Source organism: Haliotis rufescens, unplaced genomic scaffold (assembly GCF_023055435.1).
Source record: "Haliotis rufescens isolate VD_foot unplaced genomic scaffold, xgHalRufe1.0.p SCAF_13, whole genome shotgun sequence".
Classification (NCBI taxonomy): domain Eukaryota; kingdom Metazoa; phylum Mollusca; class Gastropoda; order Lepetellida; family Haliotidae; genus Haliotis; species Haliotis rufescens.
Window position 1 is genome coordinate 26,856,157 of NW_025963813.1, and position 15,580 is coordinate 26,871,736.

At 42.2% G+C, this 15,580-nt stretch overlaps 1 protein-coding gene across 1 annotated transcript; it reads right to left on the minus strand.

Annotated features, from left to right (window-relative positions):
- Positions 1 to 986: 986 nt before the first annotated feature.
- On the minus strand, positions 987 to 14,943 carry LOC124152511. Its single transcript, XM_048394360.1, has 3 exons — positions 14,833 to 14,943; positions 6,363 to 6,560; positions 987 to 2,234 (listed from the first exon to the last, which is right to left on the minus strand). Exons 2-3 carry the CDS (start codon positions 6,537 to 6,539, stop codon positions 2,004 to 2,006), a joined length of 408 nt encoding a protein of 135 aa, XP_048250317.1. The 5' UTR covers positions 6,540 to 6,560; positions 14,833 to 14,943; the 3' UTR covers positions 987 to 2,003.
- Positions 14,944 to 15,580: the final 637 nt, after the last annotated feature.

Consider the following 15,580-nt stretch of genomic DNA (forward strand, 5'->3'; position numbering starts at 1 on the left):
AGCGACCCAGATTGGCCATCTACAGGTTGCCGTGATGGAGCGACCCAGATTGGCCATCTACAGGTTGCCGTGACGGAGCGTCCAAGATTGGCCATCTACAGGTTGCCGTGATGGAGCGACCCAGATTGGCCATCTACAGGTTGCCGTGATGGAGCGACCCAGATTGGCCATCTGCAGGTTGCCGTGATGGAGCGACCCAGATTGGCCATCTACAGGTTGCCGTGATGGAGCGACCCAGATTGGCCATCTACAGGTTGCCGTGTTGGAGCGACAAGGACACTGCCACTCACCTGGCTGATCAGCGGTTTATCTTGACCTGCTCAGAGGCCGAAATTTGTCCAAAGCCTGCAATAAAAGTTGGACTAATAAAACTGCCAAATCATGTAAACAAATGAAATCAATGCAAGGCTGTAATATTATGGTAACATATCTCTGAAAAAAGGGGAATAACTTCCTGAAAAGTCCCAATGTTGAACAAAATAATGATAGTTCCCCAATTTCCTTGACAAGGGTACTTAGTTTTGAATCCGAGAGTGCACGGACGCTGAATTCGTTATGTTTAGTTTGGTTCCTTTGTGTGCCAGGATCCGCTGATCTTAGGTTCGAATCCCATGTTCAACGGGATTAGGATCTTTGGTTCGTCGTTGTTTAACCAAAGTGATACACATCAATGGCTGTTACAACTTCAGGATTTCGCCCTTATCAATATGGCACGTGATATTTCAGGAAATGAAATTTTGTTCAAATCAGCGCTGAAACCAACTCACTTATCTAGCTGTAGTTGAGTCTTGAATAGCTACATGACCTTTAGCCTTATCATGGCGGAGATTACCGTTAATGGGCTTAACACACTATCCATATAAGGAGTAGAACCCGGATCTGTGACATGGCGAGCGAACGCTTTAACTTCTTGGCGACTAGAAACAACCGACTAAATATTTCAGACAAAAGCATCGTTTCTTTGTTTACTCTCGACAATATACATCTCAACAAAATGTCTTTATTAGGTTGTACATGTTTATTACACGACAGACACATTACGTACAATAACACACAATAGTCATGCGAAGGATTTGATCTCGCCCTACGATGGTATCCTCCATTGCACGCTCCATTGTATTCGGTGTCCCCTCACAGCCTGTTTGCTATATACCGCATACAAATTCACGTCGAGATTTAATCAGGCGCTTTTGTCATGGTCGTTTGAAAATTCAATACTGTAAAACTAATCTCATTGCAACGCTATTTTAACTACATCTTAATGTTAATTCTTTAAGATTTGTCGTAGTCGTTACACAATCTTCAGTGGCCAGTAGTATAGTGTGTGATGCCAGTTTAAATGATGTATTCACATCACTTCAAATCCAGACCATAAAATGGAGGTTGTTTTGAATATGTATCTGTACATGAGATCCGGTTTGTTTGAGCAAAGCAGTGGTACACGCGAACATGTGTCATCAACAAATGGAGACTCTGGTCAACATATCGGGCAGGATACAAGATATGAGCAGTTTCGTGTCATGCGCATTGATGATATCACGGCTGGTACTTTGTCAACATTTTGTCAAAGAACTTGTTACCTTATCAAATATCACCCTCACAAACATTTGCAATATAGACGTAGTATACAGGCTATTCCTTTGTCAAATACCGAGAAATACCGGTTTGCAAACAGTACCATCTAACCGATTTTGTACCTTTCAAAACACCAACGAATCCCTTGTCTCTTTGGACACTCCTGCGTTTCTAAGCTTCCCATTTCCAGTGTCAACATTTCTTGGTCAAACACCATGGAAACGGTGCCACGATACTGACGTTGGTAACTTGTTGAGGACAAACAGTACCTTGATCAAGGACGGATCAACACCGGAGCCTTAAGACACATGGCACATTTCTATAAAGGAATAGACAGTCGAAGTTGAAGTGTAGTTTGTTCTTCTTGGTCCCGGGATGTGCTGAAGTCGTTGTGCGTTCAATTCTTTCGTTGTGGCGACTCAAGTCACTCACGATATGGAAGAGGCGATTCGCAGGAGCCACGTGGAGGCGGCGGAGAGTTTGGCCTTGGATTCACACACCGCCACAATGATGATGCTCTTCGTCTTGCTGACAATCAGGTACCGTCCACCATTGAAGGCGACAACCTGTTCCTGACATGCGCTCTTCAGACAATACGTACATCCGCTGGCACGAATAGTTTCCGGGTGTTGGTCGCTGTGAAAACATTGACTGATTGCCTGGAACGAGAGTATTATACTGTAACACAGTTAAAGAATGCTGTCGTTGGAAAATGATGGAATGAATAAATTATGTTTAGAGGATATCATATCCAAACTTCATAACATGTTACATGGTCAAACAAAGTAATCTTTACACACAAAAAAATCGTATGTGATTTTATTCTAAAAGGATATAAGCAGCTGCCCTGATCCACAACCATCGCGTACGCATATCGAAATCCCGACTACAGGCAGAACTCTAGCTGTGACGTCACAGTGGAGAGGCGCATACTATTTCCCTTTATTTTCAGTGCATTAATCTCCACGATAATGAAGTGGTTTTCCGTTAATCTCGGAGTATGGAAGTTGTGATATTGTGGGATTTACTGGCATGGCTGCTGTATGACTACGTAACACTACGAACTTCAGCTTTGAACCCACGAACAGCTGACCCTGTCACGGCTAAGAGAGACAACTCTGTCAGGTGACTTAACCTTCAATGGTATGCAAAATCAGAGACCATATATCGGTATATGGTCTCTGGCAAAATTAACGATTATTTGTGCATTATCGTAAAATTCATATCGAAACGCCAAACTACAACCTGAGCTGAAGAAAAACGCAGAACTGCCAGTTCTCATTCATTGCTGATGGAGAACGCAGTTCTTCGGTCCATATCTCCAACGCACTCAATTGTAAATACAGACATGCCGCCCGAATTCCAAAAGACGTGGCAAGCTCCTGACAGCGATAGCCTGTTCGCGGAGCTCTCTATACTTAGCGCTGGCATGTCACAGCGCCCCACTGTGCTAGTTGCCCTGCAACCATGCATGGAGTTGAACAGCCGACTGACCGTTTTGTGTACAAACTAGTGGTGACTGTAGTGACGCCGAATACTCTTTCCCCCAACTAAATTAATTTGATTGCTTGTCTTTTTGAATTTCTATTTCATTTCAACTGTTACGTAGTTACTTCAGTGAGAGCGCAAGGAGGAAATTGAGTGTTGTTCCGTTAGTAAGCAATCTCGAACCAATCTTATTGAACAAACAGACGTAAAACAGACGGAAATAGTACGTCAGTGGTAAACATCTTCCCAATTTACTGGAATGCCATTTCCAAATACCTACACAAAATATGATTATCACATTTGGGGTTAGTGGGGGAAATTCTTGTAATGGCCGCTGGCACAGTGAAAAGGAGCTTGACAAAGTAGCTTCCGAAGTGACTCCCTACATCGACACCTGCATTTTTTCGTGTATGCATCTGCAGACGCTGGTGCTGGGGGTTCTATTTTAGTGTGCCACGGAAATCGTGGCAAGAATGTGGTCCAATGCAGATGGGCCGCGTATTTCTGTGTGTGCGATACATGAGGTGATATGGGGTTTAACGTCGCGTCCAAGATTATTGCACTTACATAGCGACGTGCATGCACGTGTGTGACGGGCTGCTTGTACTAGTCCGGACTGATGCCAAGTTATAGTGCTAGCCCACTGAGAAACCATGCCGCAGTTTAACATGAATACCCCCACTTAGACACAGTGTACTGACTCCGAGCCGACCAGTCCTTGTTTTAGTCCCTTAATGCCAAGCGCCAGATAAGGTTTCAACAAGTACCATCTTATGACGTATTTTGGTATGACTCGGCCGTAGATCGAACCCCGGACCTTTCGCTCTCCGGGCGGACGCTCTACCACTAGAGATGATATAACTGGGAACAAGTGGGTGACGGTTGAGTTGTTAGGTTCACTGAGAAACATTAAATAATATGAAACAAAATCCGGTGCGTGTGTAACTTGATGTTCGGGTACTTTCTTTTCTCGATTTAAAAAAAATATTAAATAACTACAATATACTGAAAAACATAAATTGTCAGATGTAAAACAAGTGAATCATTTCAGATGTATTTTCTGTTTCGATATCGAATGTTTGACTGTGTATTTGTTTGTTTGTGTATAACGCCGTACTATAGCAGTATTCCAGCTATATGACGACGGTCTGTAAATAATGGAGTCTGGAACAGACAATCCAGTGATTGGCATGAGCATCAATCCACGCAATTGGGATACGATGACATGTATCAACCAAGTCAGTAAGCCTGACCACCCGATCACGTTAGTCGCCTATTATGACAAACGTGGGTTGCTGAAGACCTAATCTACCCTAGATCTTCACGGTCCCGTGTATTTGGATAATACATGTGTGTATTGTAAACGGTCAGAAGAAAATAAGAGCTTACTGACTCTGAACATAAACTAATCATTCTCCTCACGCATAGGAGTGTGCGAATGAGTGAGTTGCATCTAACGCCTCTTTCAGTAAACATGTTTACCATGTGGGGAATCGAACGTTAACCATCAGTCTACCCAAACGCGCCTTACTTGTTTTCAAAGTGATATCATATTTCAGAAACGTCACGCGTGTATCCTGTTTTACCGGCGTGTTAGCTTTGTTTTTATACAGCATAAGACAACAGGTGTATATTTCATACCACCACACCTGAAGCGTGTGTCCTTGGGTGTGTAATCTATCAACAGATCCAGACGTTAGAGGTCAGTTCGGTATATGCTGACAATGTACACTCATGTTTTGAAGTGTTTAGCTTTATGTACAGTGTATATTTATGAGCGACACCGATATTTTGTCGTTTACTCGGTAAAAAAATTTAATTGATTAAAAACTCGGGCATATGTGAGTGAATGTTGTGTTTTGCCGCAATGGTGTAATCTTGCAGCTTTCAGACGGCCACCTGCGACAGGTCGAGTTTGAAGCGGATAAATCAGTGGTTGAACACCGGTTGGTTGGTTTGTTTGTTTGTTGTTTAACGCCGCACTCAGCAATATTCCAGCTATATGACGGCGGTCTGTAAATAATCGAGTCTGGACCAGACAATCCAGTGATTAATATCATGAGCATCGATCCACGCAATTGGGATCGATGACATGCATCAACCAACTCAGCGAGCCTGACCACCCGATCCCGTTACTCGCCTTTTACGACAAGCGTAGTCACCTTTTAAGGCAAGCATGGGTTGCTGAAGACCTATTCTACCCCGGAATCTTCACGGGTCTGAACACCGGTTGAGGCTCATCGGCCACTGAAACAAGCGTGATAACTTGGGACCTATTCTGTATCGGCATGCTTCGAGTTTGTGCGGCCTACCTGAAATAGGTGACAAATAGAGGTGAGGTGAGGCGAGTTGAGGTGAGGTGAAGTGAGGTGAGGTGAGGTGGACTCTTAACGTCGCCTTCGAGGTTATTCTACATGTATAACAAAGTACAAGCACGTATGTGTTCTAGCCCGGACTAATACGGTTTTATAGCAATACACCAACGAGATGCCAAGCAGCAGACACTCAGACACAGTATATAGAGTCTCCGAGACGGCAAATCCTTGTTTTATCCTCTTAAAGCAGAGAACCCGTGAAGATCCGGAATATAATAGGTCTTCAGCATCCCATGCTTGCCGCAAAAGACGACTATGCCTTTCGTAAGAGGCGACTAATTGGATCGGGTAGTCAGACTCGCTGACTTGGTAGATGTATGTCAGCGTCTCCGATTTGCGTGGATCGACGCTCATGATGTCAATCACTGAATTGTCTGGTCCAGACTCGATTATTTACAGACCGCCGTCATATAGGTTGAATTTTGTGTGCGGCGTTAAACAAACAAACAAAAACAAAATCTTAAAGCAGAGCGCCAGCTTGGTAATATTTATCACCTTTCAACGTCTTTTGGTAGGAGGCTTGCCTGGGATCGAACCATAGATAGCCCACTCCATAGGCACACGCTCTATCCACTAGACACATTGTGTAAGCTTACTGACGTGGATACGGCAACGCACAATGTTGTCAAAACGACAACTGAACCATTACGCTGCATGTCGGCCTGGTCCTGGGCAAACTGCTGGTCATGATGACATATGACAGCCCTTGACACATAAGGTGCAGATATCACGGGAATTACGTAGCAGAAATGGACTGTCACCACGCAAAGTCCGCAGGTCTTACCAAGCACGGGATTCACGCGTGTCATAGTGTTTGTCCCGTTCCTTGAATGATCGTTATCTCCAAGAGCTAGGATACTGAAAGTCACGTGTTGTTGTACGTCACTGAAATATCTGAATATAATAAGAAATGGCAATATTTACCATTACTTCTTCATCTGTAAGATTGAATCCTTTGCTGCGGATTAATTTCGACCCAACATCCGGAATGATTGCCGCTTTTTTCAGCTCCATAATAGCCCCTCCTTGCGTGATTAACTTGATCCATTTCTTCCAGGATGGCGATCGGTTAGCGGTTGGATTGACACCAAAACCGAGCATACTTCTACACACAATGTCGATCTGAAACGAAACGAAAGATAATCATATTTTATACATGTAAACGTGGCTGACGACTGGGAAAAAGCAGATTGAAGACAAATAATAATACATGTATGCGTCAACACTAAATAAATAAACACACAAATACAACAAACATAAAACTAACTCGAGCGACGATTCCTCAACTACCACTGATCTAATCCAACTGTTGGCAGTGTTGTTTGTTGTTAAACGCCATACTCAGCTATATGACGGAAGTTTATAAACAATCGAGTCTGGAACAGACAATCCAGTGATTAATATCATGAGCATCGATCCATGCGATTGGGATACGATGACCTGCATCAACCACGTCAGCGAGCCTGACCATACGATTCCCTTAGTCGCCTCTTGCGACAAGCATAGTCGCCTTTTCGAGCAAGCATGGGCTGCTGGAGACCTATTCTACCCCGGATCTTCACGGGTCCAGTATATTATTTCGTCCACTGATCCGCAACATCATATCCTCCCGAATATCCAAGGGTCAGCCCCTGACCATTTTGTGTTCAACCAACAACCTTCTGAATAGACAAGTTGGGCGGATTCCGAGGTGAATACTGTAAATATTGTTATCTGACAGGCATGTTAATGTAACTTACTTCGTTGTTTATAAATTCATTCCAAAATAGCAATGATGAGGGGGCTCAAATGTCGACCAACGTTTCCTCGTGTTCATTTTTGCCTTGTGTGACGTGTTAAATATAAAATCCCTCTATTGAATCATCCTTTATTTTGAAACTTTTTGTCGAAATATAATGTGCAGTATATGTAATATAAATACATATTTACTAATATTATCATATATATACTGAACAACAAATGTTCCTGTGACATTGAATAAGATTTAATGCAAAGTTATGTTTTTACCAAATCTGAAACAATTTCGGTTTGCAAAAGATGAAAAAGACTCCTGTAAGTATTCAAATGGTTTAATTTGCCATACTGACTTCAGAAAATGCGTGATTTCATTAAAAAAAACATGAACATGCCAAAATGTCAATTGACAAATCAATAGCGTGTGTGTCCACCTCTGGATGCGATGCAAGCAACACATCTTCGTCTCATGGGATGGACCAGGCGTCGCACAAAGTCCTGTGGGATATCTGTCCATATCTGCTGGAGAATGTTTCGAAGTTCCTGGAGTGTCTGTAGAACACGTGGTTGACGTCGAAGGCGCCGATCCATCTCATCCCACATGTGTTCTATTGGCGAGAGATCAGGGGAGCGAGCCGGCCAGGGGATGATATTCATGTTTTTTTGTTGAAGAGAATCCTTAACAAGTCGAGCAATATGAGGCCGGACGTTGTCATGTTGAAAGGTAATGCCTGGGCCATGACGACGCAAAAACAATAGAACAACAGGGCCGATCTCGTCAGTGAATAGAACTTGTCCCCACTGCATGACCGTCCAGCGTAGACGCTGTCTGCACCACTGTAGACGTGCTTGACGGTGGTTTCCTGTCAAAATGGGACGTCTGGTGGGTCATCTTGCGACAATCCCTGCACATCTGAGGCGGCGACGTACGGTTTGTGAAGACATTGGTCGAAGGCCAGGGATGCTTCTTGCAGTCACTGTTGCTGGCTGGAATCGATTTCGTAGGTGTGTTGTTCGAATCCAGTTGTCTTGTCGATTATTGGTTACGCGTGGCCTGCCACTCCGAGGATGGTCTGTGACTGCGTTCGTCTGTTGCCAATGTTGCCATAAACACCAAATGGTGCTTCTGTGGACGTTAAATTGTCTTGCAACAACACGTTGACTCGATCCTGCTTCAAGCATACCAATGGCTCGCAGACGCTCATTTTCGCACAGGCGTGGCATTTCGTAATGTTGAATAATTGCGTAATTTTATTGTTTTTCTGAGTGCTTGTCAGCACGATGCTAAACAATGCATATGGAATCCCGTTAACGCAGATGTTTTTATACCCATTTTTGGGTAGTGAAATGCATGGGTCTTGCATAAAAGTCACATTTTGCATGGAATGCATGCTTTTCTGTAGCAGTTGCGTTTTCGTGACTTGATTCCATACATGTTCTACAATATTGAAAACCAAACTTTACTTGTTTGAAAAATACACTAAAATATTGGTGTCACAGGAACTTTTGTTGTTGACTATACATGCACGTATGTGTAACCGGATAGATATAAACATGAGTCTAACTAAACAATCCATGCTTCAGTAATAAGGAGAAAATAGTAACCAACATTACAAATGATTTAGAAACAAATGATTCAACAGATTCTGTGGATTAAAGTGATATTACCAGCGACACTTACCTGCATGAACTACAAAATCTGTACGACAAGCCCACGTTAACTCAGTGACTGCACTGCACATATGCTTCAAACATGATCTGCCTTTGAATAAGGGAACAAGCATTTGATTTTCAGGCCATCGTTTAAACTGAATTATATTTACTTATTCCTCGCATTGTTGAAAACAATATTGCGCCCTTGAATTGCAGACGGGTTGTATTGAAATAATGAGAAGTCACAATTTAATTCAAAACTTTTTTATTAAAACTGTAAAACTTCACACTGTGAACACGAAATAGATTTTGTCTTTACAGTTCGCTATGTTAATTTATTTGTAAAACAATTAATGGAGCACCTGTTTATGTTGGAAACAGTAAACATCAATTGAGCTAAACAATATAATAAATGCTGATATCAATTCAAAATACCACCCACATCCCCATGAAAATTAAATAGTTGCTCCCTTACAACGCCGAACATCCAGGTCAGAGCGATTCAGTGCGTGATAATCTGAACGCACTGTCACATTTGTGACCAACTCGTGTTATTCCGGGACAAGCCGATCTTGCAGGTTACGGAGGCCGTAAGGGGCCGGGGGAGTGGCGACGAATGGCACCGTCAGATAAATGACCCGGGTAGTGAATGATTCATATGACCCAGGTCATACCAACGTGACATTTTCATGAAGGATATAAGCAGTAAATATGAATAGACAGGAATGATCGCCACTCTATGTTCAACTTTCATTGATTTTACGTCGTAGTGTATTTGTCTATTGTATGTGAATTGCTCTCGTGTGACGACTCACTGCGGTTGGGTTGCGTGCGATCTGCAGCCGTTCTGTGCGTGAATGACACGGTGTGGACTGTTTGTAAACACACACTTATAACATCCGGGTTTCTGGACCGAGGTTGAAATCCGTCACGTCACCACGTAAGGCTGTTTACACTATTTGGGACATTTGCAATACCTGGCCCATGACAGCACGCGTGTAAAAAGGACTGATGATAAAACTCGTGTTTTGTAATTATTAATTTTGTAATTTTCATTTAAAAACCTGAACGCGGTTTTTAGGTTTGTTGTAATTTGTTGACATTACATAGGAAAATGGTGTGCTTTATTATTTGAGTTTGAAAACCATAGCCATTTCATCGTCAAAATGAATCTCAGATAAACCTCCAAATGCAAAATTAATGTTCACCAGCGTATATGTGTGTATGACTGATAGCATTACATAGTGAATACACGCTATAACTCATCTGGATCACCAACAATTAAATTCTGGGAAACAAGTAGTGTAATGTGTAATTGCGTTCCTCGGTTCTATTCATTCTTTAAGTGGAAGGAATAATCTCTTCTCAACAATATACTGAGACAGCCAAAAACAAAATGGTTGTCCTGGACACCGACTGTGTGACTGCTATGCTCCTCATATCATGGCATTGTGATTCAGTGATATATGTCTTTATAATGGTTTAGCGATTTGCTATGGTTATATGATAATCACTGTCGTAGCATGTGGTATAGTTAAGCGTTGTCGAGTCTGTATGGCGGTATAGTGAAGCGTTGTTGAGTCTGTATGGCGGTATAGTGAAGCGTTGTTGAGTCTGTATGGCGGTATAGTGAAGCGTTGTTGAGTCTGTATGGCGGTATAGTGAAGCGTTGTTGAGTCTGTATGGCGGTATAGTGAAGCGTTGTTGAGTCTGTATGGCGGTATAGTGAAGCGTTGTTGAGTCTGTATGGCGGTATAGTGAAGCGTTGTTGAGTCTGTATGGCGGTATAGTGAAGCGTTGTTGAGTCTGTATGGCGGTATAGTGAACTACTGCTATCGCCACATGTTGGTTCAATGTGTATTTCACGCCCCCCAATTAGTAAATCGAATACGTTGGACGTGATACAAAGAGCGTAGTCACTCGAACGGTGACCTTTGAATACCGTGACGCTGAACACGAGGAAGTGTGTGCAAACAGACTCGTGTTTAAGGTCACTGAAGGCATATGTATTTAAATATTCTTTGCAACTGTTTTTCACTCAGCACTCAGTTTAATGAGTGAGTGAGGATGGGTTAATGCCACTTAGAGCGTGTCAACTTGATGAATATCTTAGACATTTACCGCTTTGTTGAAACCCATGAGCACAGGTATGGTTCGGACAGACCTATGAAAATAATCATTTTGAAACCCTGGATTCGGCGAACACAGTCATTGGTTTCTGGCGAGCCCAAGGGACACAACTCTGCACAGCGAATAGCATGGGCTCAGACCGCTGGGTCACCCGTGTCCCATCTTCCATAACAACATATAGTTCATAAAGAAAAATGATTAACTGAGAGTCTCTCCACAACTGAGCCTCAACTCAAGACAAGCTTCCACGTGTCCATGGAAAGGAAAAAAGATAATGCCATTAAATGTATAAAAACAGCTTCAGTTCAGCCGGCATGCCTGAGACACACAACATCTCAGTTTACTGGGCCATCAGTTCCCCGCGCTTAACTGAACCTCGTTGTATACATGTGCATGCATAGACATGTCTCGTGCAGCACACTACCTGAAATCGATTCGTTGTCAGTTGCAAAGAACACGAATAATTACGCACTCCAAGATTCATACTTAATTTATTAATTTATGTAAATTAAAAAGTTTATGGAAGAGTGAATACAAAATGGGTTTTGCAAACCTATGATTATTGTGAATATGTTTTTGCATGTTCTATACAGAGAGTTTCAGTTCAATATATTGCTGAGTGCTTTTATAACTCGAGAGGAAACTAAATTTAGAGTGCAAAGGACATTCCTCACCGAGACACCTGACGCAATTATCTGACGCTCAGATTTGACATGATCCGTGAAGATCCGGGGTGGAATAGGTCTTCCGCAACCCATTCTTGTCGTAAGAGGCGACTTTGCTTGTCGTAAGAAAACGACTAACGGGATCGGGTGGTCAGGTTCGTTGACTTGGTTGATGCATGTCATCGTATCCCAATTGCGTGGATCAATGCTCATGATGTCTATCACTGGATTGTCTGGTGCAGACTCGATTATTTACAGACCGCCGTCATTTTGCTGGAATATTGCTGAGTGCGGCGTAAAACAACAAACAAACAAAACAAATCGATTTGACACATTACTTTAACAATGTGATATGATGACGTAACAAAACGCGAATAATTCAGCATGCTGTTGAACCTTCTACAACTATTAATCAAATGAATGCAATAGTTTTGCAAAAACATCTCAAGCTTAGCTCTGTATGACTGTAGATGTACCTTCACTCTTTCAGTGTTGTTCGTTATGCCAAAATTTGAATTATACCATTTTTGTATTAAACTAGCGGTAAGACACCACTCCAGTGTAACAGTACTAAAAAAACCCACTCAACATTTCCCCATATCTTCGAAGTGAGTGATGCTTGAGGCCTCTTTAACAGTATTTCATCTTCCTCGTGTGTGTGTGTGTGTGTGTGTGTGTGTGTGTGTGTGTGTGTGTGTGGCTGCTTGTACTAGTGCGGACTGATACTAGTGCTAGCTCACTGAGAGGTAATTCCTAAGTGATACAGGTCGTTGACCTTTGCTAATGTGGGCGGAACGGATACGGTGCATAATTAGAATTGTTATAATGATAATAAGAATTCTTAATGCGCTAACAACACACATACATATGTACACTCAAGTCGTAAGGCTTAGTTGTCAGACCCAAAAAAGGATCTAACGGTACTGTTTCAAAGCGTGACCGAAAGGTGACCGATTAGGCAGTGGATTAACCTTGTGGTTAAAGCGTAGGCCCGTCACGCCGAAACCCTGGGTTCTACTCCCCATATTGGCACAATAGCTGTAGCCATTTCTGGTGCCTTGATATTGCTAGAACATTGCAAAAAGAGCGTTAACCTCAACTCACTCACTTACTCACTTGACCGATAACGCCTGTGGACGTACCTGGGTCATGTTGCCCGATGATAATGTGATCGATACTATACCTGTCTTGCGTCATACGACCTTGATGGAGCTATGCCCTTAACCCATGTTTCGTTTGTTGATAAGATTGGAGTCATGGTACAAGGTACAAATAACAACCGTCTTCGTTCACGAGGGCTTCACGACAACCAGGGAACAGCTTGAGGGTCAAAGTGGTACACTGATGATACATATAAATACTTATCATTCCAGAACTCCTCTTGGGGTTGTGCTCAGCTGAAGCTCCTTACTCTGTTGGTTGGTGAGTAAGTGAGTATGGTTTCGCACGACTTTTATAAATAGTCCAGCAATATAACGGTCGGGGACATAAGAAATCAAACCCGTGCATACGGCGTGACGAGCGAACGCTTTATTTTCAGGGCGACCTCACTATCACCAGAATGAGTAACAGACTGCATTGTAGACATTTACGACTGTCATTATTATACAAGGCAATATCAGATGCAAATCGCTCGAGTATTAATTGTATTCGGTCATCAACGAGGAGAAATTGATCGGAAAATGCCCAAATAATAAGCCAAATTAATAAATATGTGTATGTAAGTTCAGTCCCACTTCAAACCCACTACGTATCAAACTACACATGAATATATGCATAATCGGGGCGAACCGGGATTCGAACCAACGATCATAGGTTTCGGCGTGCCCAAGGAGGGACTTAGACGATTGGCCCCCAACTAAGTATAATGCAACTACTCTGCACCAAGCAACATTTAATTCATGCAACGAAATGTGCTACATATGTCATTTTGATGTTTTACTGCCAACGAGGGACCAGAAAATAATACCTTTCTCAATCGAGAAGTACCGACTCGAAGTAACTGAGGACCTTCCGCAACTGAATCTCGACAGTAGTAATTAGTACTAGGTCAGACGCCCGCATCCGTGGTCTTGTGATAGAGCGTCCACCCGGAGAGCGGATCGACCCCCGCCGCGTCATACCAAAAGACGTTAAAAGATGGTACTTGTTGTTACCCTGCCTGGCGCTCGGCTTTATGGGGCTTAAACAAGGACTGGTCGACTCGGAGTCTGTATACTGTGTCTGAATGGGGTATTCATGTTAAACCGCGGCATGGTATCTCAGTGGGCTAGCACTATAAAATTCGGCATCAGTCCGGACGAGTAAAATCAGCGACACTCACACACACACAGAGACACACACACACACACACGTGCATGCACGTCGCAATATAAGTGCAATACTCTTGGACGCGAAGCTAAACCCCATTTCACATAACAACTAACCGGTCAGATCAATCGCTTTATGCTATTCAGCGCACGTAACCAACTTACACGCTAAGCGTTGGGGTTACTTTTCGTAGCTCACATTGCAAGGTTGAAATGTATACTAGTATGTACTTAAAGAAATTCAGACCTTGGAAGACGGTTGGTATGTTGCCAAGTAGGTTGTGTATGGTACAACAAGATTATGGAATCCCGCAGCCAACCGTTTCCTATACTGAAACTGAAACCATAACTCCGTCCTTGTGTGACGACTGTGTTGGGGAAGATTGAGATATGTGCCTAGGTGCTTTATAAAAGAATATTACAGAAACGTGAGAGAAAGAATTTAAAAGAAAAGTGGGGATTTTTTAACAAAATAATTTCTCTAGCATTTTGGTATTTGAACACCTGAGTGAAACATGAACCGTTTTGGAACATATTGTGAAACATACACAACGAAATGTAATACATATATGCAATAACATAGGCACAAAACATATATGTAGATCAACATGTGGTAACACATAACTTTAGTTGATAAGAATTAGCACAAGATAACGCTTAGATTGAAATTTAAAGAAAGCGTTGAACTTAAACAGTATTGAATGCAGATTCAACATAATGATATATCTGGGTATGAAAGAAATATCAGTGACTATTTAGAACAACGCATTATAACGAATTATACGAAAAAAGTCACTTTGACACAGTGCACGTTTATTACGTCACGGTGTAATACACAACATAACTAACATCCAGATTTTTTCAGTATTTTTCTGTAATATATATCATATAAAATGTCTTTACCTGTTTATTTTCCTTGTATATTAGCTTGTAAAGTTATATGGTGTACCCCTTCCCACTGCTCGTTTGCCTGACAGCGCTCGACGATAGAAGCTCGCCGCGTCTCAACGCTCTGTATTTATAGGGAGAAGCGAGTTCAAGTGGGTCACGACTATTTTGGGTTGACAGCCCAAGGCTTCTGGGTAAAAAGCTCACCGCTTTACGTCATAACCAAATGCGAACGTTCACCGGTTGACTATGACATTGTTCCAGGGACAATTGTTACTGTTAAAGTATAGGGATGTTGGAGACCAACCTCTGTATGACCCTGGATTTACCTTAATGAGAACCTTTAGTTATGCCCGAGGATGGGAGCTATAGCATTTCACAGTGATTTAGGGGTGATATAAGCGGTAAGAACTTTGGGACGAGTGTTTTTACAAGTATGTTTTTATGACATATACAGGTATATGTCAGCTGCGTAGCCTATTAAGATAAGCAGGGGTTTTGCTATAAGTGTTGTTCAATGACGAATTGTTTTGTGTACGACTGATACTGCAGCTACTTATATCATATGTGTCGTTATGTGTACGAGGAGGTAGATGAAATGTTCTGACCCTCACCACGAAGTACAGTAAACTACGTTTATAACGAACACGTTTATAACGAACTTACAGATATAACGAACTTATTTTTTAGTCCCATCAATTTGTTGTATATATGCTGTTTATATGCTTATAACGAACTACGGTTATTACGAACTAAAATTAGT

Coding starts and splice junctions, on each gene's coding strand:
- LOC124152511 (XM_048394360.1), bottom strand. CDS start 6,539: ATGCTCGGTTTTGGTGTCAATCCAACCGCTAACCGATCGCCATCCTGG. Junction 2,235..6,362: donor TTACAGATGAAGAAGTAATG/GTAAATATTGCC, acceptor CTCTCGTTCCAG/GCAATCAGTCAATGTTTTCA.